Genomic DNA, 18,397 nt, shown 5'->3' with positions numbered 1-18,397 from the left:
ATACCTCATCCAGTCAGTGAGCCCATTCTAGGCTGGATAGCCGTGAAGCATTGTACAACTACATCATCCTTGTTTGGAAGCACCAAAAGTTCGTATCTCACGCAGCTCGAACCATCCAACTCCCGGGAAGTAGTTGAGCACCGTTTGTCCATAATTGGCTGATCAGTAATATGAATAGTTCCCGATTACAAAGGACGTAACTTCACTAATCCCTCACCTACGTAAACTTAGATTATAATCACTCTGTTTCATGTATAGACTAAATCGGTAAGTTGACAAGAACTCTTACGTGCTAGTCATCCAATCGGCCGTCAGTGAAATGTCTACCATCCAATCCCACATTTGTATTCCGCATTCGATCGCCTGCTTTTATGATCGAGCTTCATAAACTGTTAGTTTACGAGAGTATGCCGCATAGAATGATGTCTACTTTTGTAGAATTGTTTTGTGTTTGGTCGTCTGAAATGTATTTTCAATGGAGATTATCCTAGCCGGATAAATCAAACTTGTGATTTATGAACCGAAGACCCTGATCTTAGAATGGTTCATTTTCCATGCAATTATCTTGACTAAGACCGACGCTTTTACAGTACCAGTGAAAAGAGGAAGTCCTTTCACTGCAAAATTATCTATTAGCGAGCACAAACGAAGCAGGTACAAGTCACTACGTAGGAAGTAAACACCCGATGAGCTTTTAAAAACAGAGTAATCACAGGCGTTTCTTTAAAATTTCCTGAACGTTTGTTGAACATCAATAGTAAACGCCAACTGTAAAGCATCCTCAATTTCCATGCGGCGCTTTGACACCGAACCATAAGCTCCTCGTATGCTTCATCGGCAGTGTGCACAATTATCCCGGTAGCATTCTGACAACAACCAGATTAACCCCCGCTAGACTGACTTTTTTGAAGGTTAACGTTTCAGGGATCGAAATTTAAATTTCGAATGTGCTTTTGTCAAAAATTTTTAAAACACAATTTCTACATCAAAATATATTTTCAACTTCTAACGTTAGTACGGTAAATCATCACAAAGCAAATGTAAATGTTCAACAATTTGAATATGCACACGCATCAAGAATATGTATTTTGTTGTTTCGCTAGTATTATGCGGATAAACTGACCCAATGCGATATACTGAGATCAGGAGTCTACATCATTCTTCGTGTCTTCTGACCTTCAGTGGACAGTTCAGTTGACTAGATTTATTCCACAGCTAAAGGTCTATTGTTACATGCCTTTCACATTTCATTTTGGGTATAACAGTACTACAGTGGTATATACGGTCAGACACAAAATACTCGAAAATGTGAGGTGACGCACAAAAGTGGGGTACTCTCGAATTTATGCTACATAAGATATAAGATTTCTACTACTCCAAATTGATAAGTTTGACTATATTCTACATTTTCTTCCGAATTTTTCTTCATTACCCATGAAAATCCCGGTGATTTTTAAGTACAGCACGTTTTCCGGTTTGCACCTGTCAGAATGAATTCCCCAAGTGCTGTTTAATTTGATTTATAGTAATCAAAGTTTTCACCATTCTTGTGTTTAATCCATTGTCATACACTGTTAGAAAATCACGCACTCAATACCTAGAGGACGGGGTATGAGAATTGTCTGTCATGACTTTATTCAAGCGTTCGTTACCAAAAATCAACCGGTTTTTCCACGTATTGCGTAGGTTCTAACATTCACATGGTTTGAATCTGACTATTTGTATTTGCTAAATAGGTATGGAATCAACGGAGGTATCCGACTATCAAAGCTGATCACTGGCAACCGACGAGCTAGTTCAGTGGATGTGATCATATATATATATTTTGAGATGACAGGACACCCAACTGTTTAGCTCTTTTAGAATAATGTCATCCTCTTAAATATGAGGCATTATTTTTGACACATTGCACTAATACATAAAGACCGGATAGTAAATTCTGCTTTCTAACCAACACATTTATATCATATGTCCTGGCACGGAAGTTAAATTAAAGCTGACATGCTTGGTGGCTCGTGTAATTAAGGTTAATTTTTCTTCGAGGAATCAAGTACTGGTTCCCTAACAGCTGTGTATAGATCAACGCATTAACACACTATCTGCATTAGCTGTCCAGCTGATGGGTATTTATTTATTCACTGGGCTAAAAAATACGATCAGCATAATAACACAACCCGTTTGTGCAATAAGTTTAACAACACAGTGAAAAGAAGGAAAGTGCTCGGTGCACGCAATACCAATAAAAAGGAAATTTTTTGTGGATTCTGCAAAGCAGAACTTTGTTGCGTTTTTACAGATTGATCGAGCGATAGAGCGAAGCATGTTAAGTCCAAAGTAGCCCAAGTGTTACAAGTTTTTTCTTGATTCACAGTGAATGTTTGATCAACTGATTGCTGCTGTCTCGGTAGATTTATAACGACAATATAAATTCTGGCTTTTGAACAGCCTGGTTATTTAGAACCAAAATATGTCTGCCTACTTTTGAGTAGGTAGCTAAGGATTAAGGAACGATTCCAACCTTCGGACTGTCAAAAGCTTCTGGATTCAAATGATAACGCTCCCGTTTTCCCGTCTCCGTGATATCCATATGTCCTGCCTGTATAACATTATCTGTTCTTAATTGTGAACTGATATACTCAGCGGAATTCGCTGACCAGCCAAGGTAAGATATGTACACGTACATTTTCTATCCTTCTGATGGATCGCCTCATCAGCAACAAAGACATAGGTCGAGCAATAATGTTCCCTTTCAAGAGAAGCTTGTATTTGCCGAATCCTGTCGCTGCTAGGCTCTACGAATCTCAATAGTTTTAACCGCCCTTACAAAGCCTTTGGACACGGTGGACCTAGAAACGCTGTACTGCGAATCGCAGTGAGAGGATTTTCAAGCTGTTTTCGCTCTACTTTCTGGTAGCAGCAAGTGAAAGACGCAGTGTCCAGAAATTAAGTCAAAATACCCGGCTTCTATTTAAGGCTGTCCGTTGTCCCTGTTCCTGTTTAACAATCAGGTAGGTCACTCTCTGCGTAGATCCCAAGGTACTGTGGAGTGCATGTTGAGGTGGATACACTGATGACAATCCCAGAAATCAGGACAGGACAATAGACGCCTCCACCCATTAGTGTACACTAGACTACTAATTGTATGTCAGTGCCTCAAAACCCAACGTCATTAATTTGGTTAGCGCTAATAATTGCGCGATTGCGGAAAAGGCGCAGCTAGAATGTGTGCAAGTTTGAAAAACTCAGACCAGAATTATTTTTAAACTGCAAAGCCAAGAAGGATTTGTTCAAAAAGAATTAGTTCAAACTCACATAGCTTTCGTAAATGTGATATGCGCTCGTGTAGCTAAGAAATTGGGTTTTAGAACCATGGATTTACTTAACTTCTACGCTACCTATCTGCGCAAAGCTATGAAAAATGAATGCTGTTTTTAATGGTAAGCTGCATCAATGTGCATCGGTGTCTATGAAACATATGAAACGGCAGTAGAAGTCCACTTGTTATGAAGTCCACTGTTATGAAGAACCATATGGGATCAGCTTGTTTTTCGGAGTGAATTAGTGTCTGTTGTTAATGAAAAACTCTCCATAGATTGCAGAACTTTTTAGCAAACACGTTTGTGAGAACCCGTATTGCGAAACTTCCAGGAAGCCGGCAAATTTTCACAAAGTAGAAAGTTGAAAATGCAAGCAACTTTCGATGAATAATATGGAATGGTCATTTCAGAGTTGCAATATGAAACCAGGCAAGGAACTGTCACCTTTACATTTATATACACACATCACACTGCGCGTCAAAGTTATTTTTTGCAGTCCCCAGGAAACATACGCTGCGACTCCTTCAATGTTACTTCCATCTATCGAACGCCAAAACTATTCAACCGTTTTATCCCAGTGTTTTATTTCGCTTGAAATAGTTGCAAAAACGTATGCGCGGCTCTGTAGATTGTCTACAAACACCTCTTAATATCACATACATTTCAAAGATAGTAAACATTTCCCTCGGAAAAGAGTTTTCCATTTAGATGGGAACAATCTACTTTCGAAAAAGATTGGCGAAAACTGAAATACGTCCAAATAAAGAAACAAACAAACAACATTAGTGTTTTCAGTTTTTATTTAAAATCTTTAATAAAATAAAGTCCCTGGGATGCAATAAACGCCGTAAAATCCACGATGGCTGGAGCGGAACATCTGGTGATTTTCTGTCCGAAGAACCAATGTCCATCTGTGAAAATCACTGGGGGATTCGCGTTCATTCATTTTGACGATGAGCTTACAAGAAAATTTAGAGGTATCCATGGTTTTGTTGCTTAACAAATGTTTTACCATTTGGTACTGGAATGTAATGTTTTAGTCGCAAATCCTTGAAACAAGAGATCGATAAACTCCGTGGGTCATTGTGTGGCTGAGTAGTCATCTTCAGTAGAAACGTGGAAGTGTTACTCGTCTGTTATTTTTCTTGTCTCCAACCAATTCGAACGCCAGATAACAAAAAATTCTTGAGATACTGCTGCTGCTTCAAATTTAAATATTGTTTTCAAAAACAATAGATCACTTAATAAATGCACTCGTGCAACATAAAAAAAACCCAGTGTAACAATACGATGAATTTTCATTCGTCTCCCGGACACCTACACATAGTTCACATTTGTGCTACTCAAAAAACCAAATGGGTGCCCCAAAATATTCTCGGGGCTCCCCGTGGCGTAATCTGTTTTTACGCAAAACATTTGCTAACAATAAGATACCAGTAAATACGTTTACGCTGGTCTAAAGGCTTGCCTACAGTCATTTGCTGTTGCCCGTATGTTTCATGTTACCATCTTTAGCTATCAATAACTCATGGGATTTCAAAAGAGCTCAGCAATACGGCAGTATTGCCCCAAATGTTGCATGACTCCATGATCCCAACTACCTGGTGTACGTTAAATTTCATTTTAAGTTATCAATGCTTGGCTCCTGGCTTCTACTCAACCACTGTTTTTTGCCAAAAGGACAATCACCATTCAAAATTCTTTTTCTGTTGATGTAAAACATTTAGTTGTTTTTTGCAAAACTGTTGACCTTATTAATAAAATGGTTCAGCTTAATTGTCTGGTTGCCTTAAATTGGTCGATAAATGATGACAGAAAGACAGGAAACTGAAGGAAACCAACTTCGAGAATGTCTCAAATATATCTTTGCAAACAGTCAGTGGGAATTGCAGACGGTCTGGAAACCAGATAAAAACGTTGAAAGGATTCGAACCGCGAGAAATCAGTCAAGATATGTGGGACTGTCAAACACGACAAACTGGGCCACAGTTGATCGGGATAGGTTTTGCCATAAAATGATTTTGAACATAAAAGATTTGAATTATTTAGGGGATCGCGTGGGTTCTGGTATGTTGCTTACCCTGTACATCGAGATATATCCGCGCAACCACTTTCCATTTTGAGGATGCCGTACCGTTGACCATATGCGTCTGATAAAGCGAGCATGTGTACAAACCTCCATCCGATTGTTGAATGTTACTCAGATACCATGTGTAGGTATTGTGAATGTGGACACGATCTAATAATTAAAAAGCAGGAAAATATACATGCAAATTCATTGCAGGCGAATGACTTGGATGCACTGATAGCATCACTATTTATGATAACATCGGTATCCCGCACAACCACCTAAAATGTGTAATTCAAAGAATTAGGTTCGTTAGAACATTTTCGGTATTTTCAAAACACTAGCGTGTCCAATACACTATCCCTTCACACTATCAGGAATTCTAGGAGGTTTCCATGCTGTGCTTCGTCAGGGATATTGGTTTCATTTGATTGTCCAAGTAAGGTGACCGTTGGTTATTGAACGCATAAATGGTTGGTGGGGCGCAAAACGAGCACAATTTTTAACAGCCCCAAAATTATGTGAAATGTTTTTTTAATATTCGGTAAGATTTTATGCATGGTTATCATTCATTATATATAAGGGCAAGGGTAACCACAGTACAGGTGAGCAAATTTACGGGTTGAGTAGATATAAACCGCTTTATGGACGAACTTAGAAACTCATGAGCTTTCTTTGACAAGACGTGTGTACCTTTATTTGTAAATATTACAGTAGTACAATGAAGAGATCCGGTCTACCCACAACATTCATTGAATTCAATTAATTAGCTTACCTACTTACCTAAAATACTTATATTAACGCAGCAAAACAATGTATATTAAAGTCTGGATAGTGTTGTGTTGTGACATGGAGGCGCTGAAATTAACTCAGTTAAGGCTAACCACATGCGGTAAGTATGACTGGACAATAAACTCCAATGAACAACCACAAGGTCAAGTGATAAGAACCGCCAAAGCTGTGGTACCGAACTCCTTCTCAGCCTCTTCTAATTTTAAAAATACGGATATTCTGGTTTGATCTAAAAACAATAAAATCAAGAGATTATCGGTTTAATGGCTGTGAAAGGCTCCCGAGTGTTCGCGAACTTAGGGTATGTCTATGGAAAAGTCACAGATTCCCTCGTCGTTTGCTTTGTGATTGGACATTTTTCGTTTAAAAGCGTCTCCACTATCGTGAATCGTCTTTATTTGAAACAACGGTTCAGTGGGATTACAAATGTATCGCTGATAATTTCAACAGTCTATCCTGTAAGGCTATCTAGAAAGTAGTAAATTAACTGATTTTGATCATTTATTGAGGCGATTGTCAGTTTTGTATTTGACTTGAACCCTTCTTTATTGTAACTGCGATTACACAGAGCATCAATACTGACATCATACTATTACGTGACCACGAAAATTTATCTAATAGGAACCAATGAGGAAGCAAAAAAGGTCACAGACACATTCGGCACTTTATGAACGAAAGCAGTAATTTCCATACATAACACAATCCAAAGAGACAGTCGGGTTTCAAACTGTGAGTGTGCATGCCAAAGAATGAGTTAGGAGTCGTATTCTGTTTCTTCCCACACCAATTGGGTGAAATTGCGCCGGAGACCCCATTCAGCAGTTGAATAACACAACCGGAACCCTAATGTTTCAGTCATATCATCCAACCTACGCACCGCTAACTAGCATTCTGCCTTATTCTGATTAAAGTATAAGCGCCTTCACTGGGCTTGATAATCAGTGAATCCGCAAGCACAGAGCATAGCCAGTATAGAACACCTAAGCGAGCATGATGTTTGTTGCCTCATCGAAATGCCTGCCAACTAGTTTTGCGCAAGTAGGCTTTTGAAATTAGCTTACATTTTTGCAATTTTAAGTAATGATTGGAATAAAGCTTGGAGTGTATCAAATAATCGCCCTCATTCAGCTTTGCCCTACAATAATACTAGCTTCCAACCTTTCAACCAGTGAAAACTGACTTTGGAACAAAAGTTTATGCTCTTAATGGGGCTAAAATTAGCACAGCTAGCTAAACATAAACCCCATCTTTGATACTTTTGCAGTATTTATTGAAAAGCCGCCTTCCAAATAAAACATTAGACAACCTCTGAGACATATGCCTGTGATTCGCAGCTGTAAGTTAACTAGTAGACAGAGACAGAGTAATGGAAGTTAGCCTAAAAGATCGTATGCCTTTTGATTACATTCAAAATGTGGCAGATATCAGCTGGTTATACTAGATGAACAATGTCCTTGAAATCTCTCAAAAGCTAGGGTTACGAAAAACGCCTGTCAAAAACCAGCATTAATGCAAGAATGAGTACCAGTTTGTGTGTCTGTCTTGCGTCCACAAAGTATTCTTGTAGGATCTGTTCACCAACCGACTAACGAGATTTTGCAACAGTTTTTCACTACCTTAATTTATATAAACGGTAAGAAAAGGTAACAACAAAAGTGGTGCTAGAATTATCAGCAAATCTTTGTCTGTTCTTTGCGGTCCCATGTATGCCGTCACTAAATTTTGAATTAGGAATAAATCCAAAATGATGAACTGAGAATTGATCCTGTTGTATTCTTGGATGTCATCTATCCGACAGCATGCTGAATGCATAATTTTCAAGAAAATCGCATCTTTACTTTTTTACTTTATCAGATCACCGTCATTTTTTTTCATGCAAGAGATGGATGTTCAAGGAATACCAGTTTAAAACAAGTTCTCCCGAAAACATGTAAACCACATCACCCGTCAACTTCCCCACTTTTGGCACGCATGGGCAAACTCATAAAACTACGTTACCGCTTGCGGCCTGACTGCATGGCCGTGACGAAAAATAAGCAGCCGTTGATAACAAATTCTTGTACAACCTATTCTCCAATGAAGAGTATGAACCTTATGACTGGCAAATAAGATTCTCTCTCTCTAAAGTGGTAATAGAAGCATGATAGTACTTTCTCAAAAACAAAAGCTAATTGCAGGTAACCCGGGGAAACCCACATTCTATATTCCAACTAACAGAGCTTTTATTCTTCAAAAGTGACCATTCTGGTGAATTAACTCCAAAAGGCAAATACTACTGTCGGGCGCGTTTTAGCTGATCAGCACTGCGAACCCTGGCCGATTTCCGTATTTCAGCTCCGGCCTGTAAAAAGTGTTACGCCTGCGCTACCACCACAAAGTCAAGGCTCACAGAAAAAATGTGGATTAGCATGCCAAATCATGTGAAATTTGGGCTGCCTGCTCGTTTGGCTCAACAACGTTAGCCGTGCTAAAATATTTCAGCTATAGCCATTGGGAAATGTGCGAAAATGAAAAATACACGGACTTGCAACAACTCTCAAAGATCATGCGTAAATTTATAAACGTAATAATATAAACACAATTCTTTTAAAAATCGACACAAAGCGGTGACTCGTGACTTAAAATGCAGCGTTTGCACTTGACGTCCTCAAAGACGCAACGCTGTTGAAAAAGCGCACTCCATGGGAACAATGTGTTGCCAAAACTTTAAAGTCGCCACAGCAGACGAGTTGCTAGTGATCGGGTTAATAGACAGATATTCAGCGTATCCAAGATGAATGTTCGGTGGCGATTGACATTCAAAAAGTTATGAGTTCTTTCCGTATGTAACTGGTATTTACAGGGTGTCTCATAATAGTTGCAAAATTTAATTGTGTGATTAAATGCACGCAATATTAGTAGTCACATAAAGGAGGTTTTGTGTACCAGTTATTTGTTTACGACGGATGTCAGTTCGCGCACTGAAATTGTGAAAATCTGTTATTCCCTTGGTGAAAGCGCCACCGCTGCGCGTCGTGTTTACAAAACCAAACATGTTCTCATCAAAGATCCTTTTACCGTCTCGACCTTTACACGCTTGATTGCGAACTTTCGGTCCACTGGATTTGTATTGGATTTTCCCGCCAAAGGAAGAAAGTCTATGAGTAATGAAAGAGCGCCCACTGCACAGAATGCCGTCGAGCAACTTCAGTCCCAGAGCACCATGGCATCTTCGTCAGTAACTCAGGTGTCAGTTGACCGGCATTCGCCGCGCCAGCGTGCTACCGTTTCCGGCGCCAGTTACCTCCATATGCTGCAGACGCATGATATCCCGCAACTTAAGCAGCACAGAAAGTCATCGACCGTCTTTCGACAAGATGGCGCCTCACCCCCTCACCTCAAAACAAGTGAGAACTTACCTCCGAGAGCAATTTTTTGATGAGAGAGTCACTGCTCGTGAATTTCCAAACTTTTGGCCCGCAAGGTCACCCGATCTCACACCTCTGGATTATTGGTTTTGGGGAATGTTCAAGGTTTGCGTATATCATGAAAATAAACCGAAGAATTTGGTGGCGTTAAGAGCAAGAATTAGAGAGGTGTGTACACGAGTGACGCTTGAAGAATGTAAAAATGCTGTGTCTCACATCTCATACCGCCTTCAACTTGTTATATAGGAAAGGGGCGGTTTGTTTCACCATTTTTTGTAATGTCAGTTTGTTTACGGTAAGCCTTCCTAATGTGTGTATGTTTACATAAAAATGATAAATGTTTAAAGTGGTGTTTAAGTTTCAAAATGCGTATTATTTATGCACCTTATAGATTCAACTCCAGCCAACCAGTATTGCGCGATAAATTTCGGATTCTTTACTCCAGTCGGAATTATAGCCTAACCGTTTCTTGACTTCGCAGAACACTTGAGAACCATGTAATGTCGTCCAACATGAGGTTTTTTATTGTCTCACTCAATGGAAAGTACTAAAACAACAAACTAGGAGAGTATAGTGAAAAACGTGATGTCTTTGCTCGAGTTCCAAGACTATCCTTTTGCGTGCCTGCGTCAGAGGCGCCAAAAACTCAACAACCCTCTCATTATTGTGTATAAAGTGTAATATGGTTTCGATATTCTGGAAAATGTCCAATATCGTTACAAAGCAAGTGATGGAATCTAATGAAGTTAACACTGGTTATTCGTTCACCTGTGGACCTAGCTAGAGAAACATTACGTGACCTTTTAGAAGAGCGAATGTGCTCAGTGTGTTCAGCGCCATTATGAACAAGCGCATGCGAACCATTCTGAGGTGATTTATATCCAAGCCAGTTAAAACGTTTTTTCCTAGACCGCTTATTACACATAGCAGATTAGATTCTCTTTTGTTGCACTCTAGGGTCGTTGACTGGTATTTTAATCTAACATCAGGTTACTCGGCAAACGTCAGTAAAATCAATGGGATATAAAAACCTGGGGGCCAAATTTGTGGATATAGCTAAAAGTGCAAATAGAGCGCATGTATTATAATCTTATGAAAGATTACTTTTTCAGTATTTCTGTCCCAAATAGTTACGTATGCGAGTATAAAGGGACAGAAGCATTGTAGTTTGATCTTCAAAAGCGAGGGATAATGTGGAACCAGCTTACAGGCAAAGATCGGCCACGGGAGCGGAAGAACCCACACCGCTCTGGAAGAAAAGTCCAAAGGTACAACTGGGTTTGGGTGTGTTTGGTGAAAGTATTTGGAATCTTATTGTATGAATGGTAGATTTGGTGGGAAGACTAATAAAACATAGTCAATTTCCAGGCACTATGAATAACGGCTACATGAAACATGTTTTGTTTAAAATCAGTCAGTGATTGAAAGAAAAACACACATCTACTGTTTGTCATATTTCAACGCGTGTATTTTTCCAATTTATCATACTCAGCTAACATATCTATTTCATGGAGATTTGTTTTTAGAAACTGAGATACTTTTGAATACTAACTATAAAGCAGTGTTCAGATCGCTTTAGTGGGTACAAGCATTGTACAGGTGGACTAGAATTAATAAGACAGTATTCCCTACTCACACCACTGGCATGCACTTCCAAGGAGAGTCCACTGAATGACTGAGCATCAGACAAGAGTGTTGACTTAGCTTTCATTTATGCCACATTGTAAACCTGTAATTTCGTGCATTTCCTTCTCTATGTATTCAGTCATGTTAAGTGCAAAACTCTATTTCTTTGATAGGGTAGGGAATTTCGGAATTTTCAACCGAAACTGAAGCCCATCATTTGAGAGAGATTATGCAACAAAGCCGGAAGCACTGTACGATTGTTCCATTCTTATTGCAAATCAGATTATCTTAAACTTGCTGGCTAGCCGTAAAGAATTCAGCCGTTTGGTTGCGTGTGCCTAACCAGAAGTATACTAAACTCGCAGTTAGATAGGTTATAGCTTCACTCGTTCTTGATGAATAAAAAGATGTTTTTACGCTCAAGTTACATCCGCCTTTGTCTATCTGTTCCATGCACCCTCTATTGGAGGACAGCTTTTTAAAACGACAGGATCCTTATGTCTAAATTTTGTACGTGACCGTAAAAACTGAAAATGAAGTGTGAACTTATTCGAAGATGTGGAAAAGTACATTGTCGTAATATTGGTTTATATACACACTATCAACCGGAATCACCATTCCCATACTGAAATGATATTATAAGTAGATTTTCGGAGTAGAGCAAAGTAATAACAATACGAAGTTACACAAATTAAGTTATTTATTTTATTACATTGACAGACATGTCACCAATAATAAATGGACGTTATATCATCACAGCTTGCCACATGAATGAATACTGAATGGTACTTAATAGCATCCAATGATGTTTTTGGCCAACGCAAATCCATTACAGACAAATGTCCTGTAATCTAGAACAGCTGGTACAAAAGAGGGAAAAAGATATGTGACAAATCCACATACCAGTACTATCCGCCTAAACTGAGAAGTTCTACTCAGGGGATGGACAGTAGGACGCCTTGCGCCCATGAAACTTATGCATGACATCCGCACATGTTACCTCTACTTTTGCCCCCGATCCACAAAAACGTCATTAATATGCAAACTGTTTAGCTTGGCATTCTGCCCATCTTGTTCTTGACACTCTGGATGCCTTACTGCTCTCTTGGAGCGGTGAATATTTCTGACCACTGTCTCTATTTTCAAATTGAAATATTTTCTTGGACATTGGAACTGTTTCTAGAAACCCAAACCTGCAGCTTCATGTATATACCCGCGCGCTGTGGCAAAATATATGAAATGCATTGCACCGCAAACTAGGCAGCATTTACCGTCTTGTCCCGAATGGGCTGAAACACGTCCAATGTGCTCCACGTAGCCAGCAAAGTGTGGTCTACACTGTGGGCATAAAAGGCAACTTTTCCACATCAGTTATTTTGTTTCCGAGTGAGTGGTGCGCTGCGGAATTAAAATTTTGCCGCCCAATTACTGAAAAAATTTAGACGTATCAGAATGCTTTCTTAAAATAAGTTTTTCAGACAATTATCTTATAAGCTGGAAATTCTGGTCATATTGTTATGAACAGGAGTCGTCAAAAGATTTCAGCAACATGTTTCCAAAATATATTATCAGATATGTTGGCTTCAGGTTTTTAAAAATAACTCTGCTCTAAAATAAACGTTCTTAAGTTTCACATGTAAAACTAATTTTCATAAAACAAGCTGACATTCATTCCGATTTTAAGGATATAGGTAACGACTTTCCTGCCCGCCTACCGTTTTGCAATGATGTTTAAAATACTATAACAGGTGGGTGGTGGTATAAGTGAATCTATAATAATAAACGCAAAAATACAGAACGGAAGTTCATTTTTCCGCTACTGCTGGAATGGTACAACGGGTTGCCATTAGTTCCACTTACAACCCTAAGAACTGCTCAAGCTCAGGGTCAGCTGTTGGTTAGCTAATTCCATCAAACTTTTCTGTAGGCTGTTGCTCCGCACCCTATGCACCACGCTATTCTGCTGGGTGTTTGTAAGTTAAATTACACACAGATGCAAGCTGGACACCGTCATTTTGACAGAGTAAAACTAACTGAATCACAGACAGACAACCGACTTGAGCTGGAAGCATTATCGAAGCTTTTCTTATACAGGGAACAGTAGATATAAGATGTTTGTTTCCGAATTCGTTGCGTCACTTGAGTTGGTGTAATAAACCTTAATTAGATTGCTACCATATCCTAGAAGGACGGGAATTTAGCAAGGTTTAATTGTTCGAAAAAAACTAAGAAAACTGACGGTACTAATTACATACATATCCGCCAAAGACTTGTCCAAACACAAAGGCGGGAACAGGTTTCCTTTCCACAATCCATCTACTGAACACATACGGTGTAAGATAAGATGCTAATTATAAGACATCTGATTTAGTCGAATATCTTTGGTAAATGAGCAGAACAATGTTTGCATGGTAAGATGAGGTTAGGATTATTTATTTATTTTATTTATTTATTTATTTATTTATTAATAAACCAGGGGAGAGAGAAGACCTTGATACACTTTTTGGGTTAATGTCGCAAAATTTGTAGTAAAAAATCTCTAAGCCTGGCTGACCGGGCCTAAACAATTAAGGGAATATACTAAACAGAAAAAGTGGCCGATGACAGTCTGATAATTTCACCTGGCCAGATGGGTTAGGGAGCAGTTGTAGCACGTTGCCCGGGTTCACTGGCACCAAATAAAATGTACGGGTTAACAGCTCTTTTCTGTTTGCTCAAACTCGTCTATATCAAAAACGCAAGGTGGGAACCCAAAATAATTCTAGGATTCATAACACAAACCTCAAGCAAAGTTGAAAAATTAGCTTTCAATATCAGAGAAATCAAGAAAAGATGCAGCTCGCATCTTTTGATAACAAAACTAGAGTTTTTTCCTGGCAAAACGCGCACCTCTGGATGCCCGTCGAAGTTTGAGCTGTTCTATAAAGCTCACTAAATTGAACTGACCACAGGCTCCACGGCTTAAACCACTTCCTATAAAGCTCAGGCGTCCAAAGACATAGGGAACAAACATTTGTAGCTTTGTAGGTAGTGCAAATAGACCTGAAAAATTCCAACGGAGATTTTTTGCGATGCCGATGTAGAGCAGGTAATTTTACCGAATTCTCCTGGCACACTTTAAATCTGGTATTTTTAATCCTTGTGTTCATATTCTTGGTAACTTTGAAAGCCTCAGAAGTTTGTTGTTTAAGTGCATAGATCCTGTTGTTGATAATACTATATGAATTTTGCAGTTTCCATGTCTGCCAGCTGATTCCTCCTATAGTTTTGACTAGATGACCCTTGGGTGTTTTTCTGTCGCTTTCTCATATCCACAGCAACCGCTGGATCGGTACCAAAAATGATAGTGCAACCGCATTAATTCCTATCCCTTGAGGTTCCTGTAAAGTTACCAACTGATCTCCAAATAACAAAATCACGGCAAATGTTCCAGTCTCACCTGCTTCATTTCCAACGTGCTACAATGGTTTGAATAAATTTAGTTAAAGTACCGCAAGCCATTAAGCTGATTTCATGCAACCTGGGCTTTTGTTACCTTTCGCCATTTGTCAAGGCTTTGCTTCTGCCAGTCAAAAAATGTAGGAAGATGGTGATCTTGAAACGTATCTAATCTACAAGGATGTGGTACGAATCAAAATTGCATATTCAGACCGTTTTTCAAAACACTTGTTGGTTAGTGCAAACTCCAGCAGACTCATCATTACGCTTCTCTCTAGGTCACAGCAATCATATTACAAGATAGTAACGAGCTACCGTCTGGTTCTCCACACCGTCAGCCACTTACCGAGTTCATCTCCGAGATCTGTGCAAGACTGCTCTACCGCAGAAACTGACGAATTCACCGAGTGTCAAATACGCACCACTGAGCCCGAAAACCGAACAAGTCTTGTAGCCCACGAGGAAAAGAGGGGGTATCTAACAAAGATTTCTTCAGATTCTGAAAGTGCTTCTGGTCTTATGATGCAAATTTTATTCGGACGCCTGCCTCTTCGAATCGGAATATTATGAAGCTACCCAGCTGCTAAATTTTCTAATGGAAGGATTCTATAAATGCTCAAATTAAGCGGCATCCTCAAGGTATGTAAACGCGATATTTAGCAGTTACAATGGTCGCTGGCAGATGACTGAAATACAAAACAATGGGACGTGAATGTCATTTGATGTCACATGTACCATGCACCACGTACGATAACTGAACTCTCCTCTAGTGTGGAACAATTACTAAAATCCAATCTTTACGTTTTTAACAGAGACTGTGCCCCCTAATGACAAATGAAGCTCAAGACCATTCTAGGTTATACCCGTCCACGATAATGTCTGACGAATAGAAACATAGGTGGCGAAAAATAAGATGCATTGAAACAATGCATGCCACCGAACCAGCGTGGTTCGGTGGTATTTATTAACATGCATGGATAAAATATATTGTAGAACATAAACGTCTCAATTGCCTGTGCACTACGGCGTGCCATCCAGTGCCAGCCCTGGTTCTCAAGCCACTCTGAACAACACTTGGTTTCAACCCGAAAAACTATTCATTCTTAATACGTTTGCGGAAATGAATCAAACTGATAAGGGCTACGAAAACTGTCCACCGTGAGTAACCAGATGTGATAAATTGTTGCGTTTACTTCATCTACACTTCATAGAGGCCATTTACAAAATTAACTAATCAGGGTGAGAACGCTACACCAATTTGAAAGACATCAACTGCTAAAACTTTGTGTTGTTCCCTTCGCTGCTGGTTTCAGGAAACGTGAGTCTTTGATGCAAAACTCTGTAAATCTTTTGAATCGTTGGTTCCCAGAATTCATTAAAATTTATAGCGAATAACCGTGGCTGACCAACTTTGTTTGTTCAGGTTCATTAAACTATCCTTACCAGCTTAATATCTAAGAACAGTATGGCTAACGTGCTCTTCGTCTACGCAAAAATTAAGCCGCAGGCCACTGACCGCGACTGCTTGGTTCAAAGCCATCAATACCTTGTCGGCTACTATTGTTTGAGTATACATAGGCTCGCTGCCTCCCTTCCTTAGGACCTAAATCATGTTATTATTCTCATTATAGCTGAGCCAAAAACGTCGTATAATTAGGAAAAGAGATGTAATGAATCACAGGTCTATCGGCGGACAGCGTCTAGACTAGGTCACATGTTACTACAAATGTCCAACAAAAGACCGATTGCTTTTTTGTGTAATACTGTTGAATTTACCCTGGGATAATGTGCACGGTGAGTGTAAGTCAAGAATTAGCTGCACTAAGTCTTATAAAGCTGACTAACTGATAATAAAATACGCTGACAAATGCCATTTGTTGCCTAAAATTCTCCATTTGGGTTCATTAATTAATCACAGTACGGTCTACCATTTTTATTACTCTCATATGTACTTTTACGTACCTCTTTTACTTTTCACTCTTGAATCCATTTTTCACCGTTTCATCGCAAATAAACAGGAAAGCTTGACCCCGATTTATCGTAGTATACGGTCACACTCACCTCTTGCCCTGCACTTTCGTGGTTTGACCGAAGTACAATATTTTGCTTATTTTATCGCTGAGTTACACAGCAATATTAGCATTAAAAGCGGAACCTTATCACAACTGTTGAGCGGCTGATGCTGCCGCCGGAAATGTTTCGTCTCTAGTGGAGGTATTCGCTTGGATTGACATGTGAGATATCAATAATGGTCCCTGATGAGACTTGTGTTACCATAGACAACTGAAGGAAAATTTGAATCGTCCGCCAGGAGTTTAAGGTCGCAATCGCAGCAAATTGTAAAATTGTAACTTTTTACGCAACTTCACACTTTTTGGTCAAACTCACTTCGAATTTGTGGATCAACGAACTCCTCCAGTCCAAGTATCCTTACCGTGGTCCGCCCAGCCCTCGTCCACTGGATGCCAAAAATGGAAGATGTATCCTCAGAATTTCTTGGACATGTGAAGAATACTGCACCTCCTTGGACAGTTTGCTGAACTTGGATATTTGAAGACGTAGACTCAACATCTGAAACAAGAAGAGCAACTTACTACTAGGCATTTGGTCGGGGTGGATTCCCGAAATTTTGGTCATGAACGATTGCAAAAATCCATTCGGGTAAGGAGCACTAGATGCGATTAAAGCTGTTTTCATCAACTACTCTAGGTACATTTTCACCAACATTTTCTACGTACATGTTACCCACAAAGTACCAACTGGTTCTTTCAAAACTCAACGACTTCAGACCTCAGGTAACCCATTTGGGACCCATAGTTTGATGATCACCCAGTAAAATATTGGTTCTAACTATCTGGTCATCTCGGGCACTGATTTAACCTAAACGTGCATGGACCACTTGAAAAAAATTAATCAATCTTACTACTGTCTAATAGGAAAAACCCAAGAAAATAAAAAAAGGCCGCTAATAAGCAGCTACTTCAACATAGATTGCTTTCAGCAATTGAGAAATTTTCCGTCCAATATAATAAGGTTGTGCATCCATTAGGTACACACCCAGACCAAGCTTTAGGAAACGAGCGGAAACATTCGGTAACTAGCCACCAGTTGTAGGCACTTAACCGACACCAGTATATTGTGCTTGTAGGGTTATATATGTTTCACGACACCTTTCAGTAGTTTGCCAAATGATAATAAAGGGGATTGGTTTGACATTAGCACTTTTACTTGAGTGAATTAAGCATGTACTTGTTAAGGTTACCCGCATGACTGAGTGCGCGAACCGATCACAACATTTTTTTGTTTGGAGAAGGGCATACTCTTTATCAGAGGGTGTACGTTTCATGACTGAATTGCCTTTTGCTTGGTTAGACGTATACTTACAATCCATCATCCGTAATCCTTGTATTGGATGCTAAAAGCACACAAATTCCAAACACAAGCTTTTGTATTGAGTTATGTATTCCTTTGACACTCTGCTACAGCTGGCTAAAAGTGCACTAATTATACAACTCCCGTACTGCGCGGAAAGTTTTTTTTCTGTCAGTAATGTTATGTACTAACTTATATGATTTAGCTTTTCACTTGAGAGTTCGGTCACACAAACAGGGATTTCAGTACCCGACAAATTTGTAATGAACTGATTATCAATGGGTTACAATTGCCTGATTTTCAACCTACCAAACTCCTGTTGCCTCAAAAGTGACTTTACACCAAATGGTAAACAAAACAACTAACTAGCTAAAGGG

The 18,397-nt window shown here is 39.4% G+C and overlaps 1 protein-coding gene across 1 annotated transcript; it reads right to left on the bottom strand.

Annotated features, from left to right (window-relative positions):
- Positions 1 to 5,082: 5,082 nt before the first annotated feature.
- On the bottom strand, positions 5,083 to 17,219 carry T265_02858 (hypothetical protein; the record flags this gene model as incomplete). Its single annotated transcript, XM_009167202.1, has 2 exons — positions 5,083 to 5,556; positions 17,037 to 17,219. A coding segment is annotated over one exon (141 nt), but the record flags the coding sequence as incomplete, so codon positions are not given.
- Between the last annotated feature and the right edge of the window lie 1,178 nt (positions 17,220 to 18,397).

Source organism: Opisthorchis viverrini (genome assembly GCF_000715545.1).
Source record: "Opisthorchis viverrini unplaced genomic scaffold opera_v5_37, whole genome shotgun sequence".
Classification (NCBI taxonomy): Eukaryota; Metazoa; Platyhelminthes; class Trematoda; order Opisthorchiida; family Opisthorchiidae; genus Opisthorchis; species Opisthorchis viverrini.
The sequence above is the reverse complement of the archived record's forward strand: the minus strand, read 5'-3'. Positions and strand labels throughout refer to the sequence as shown.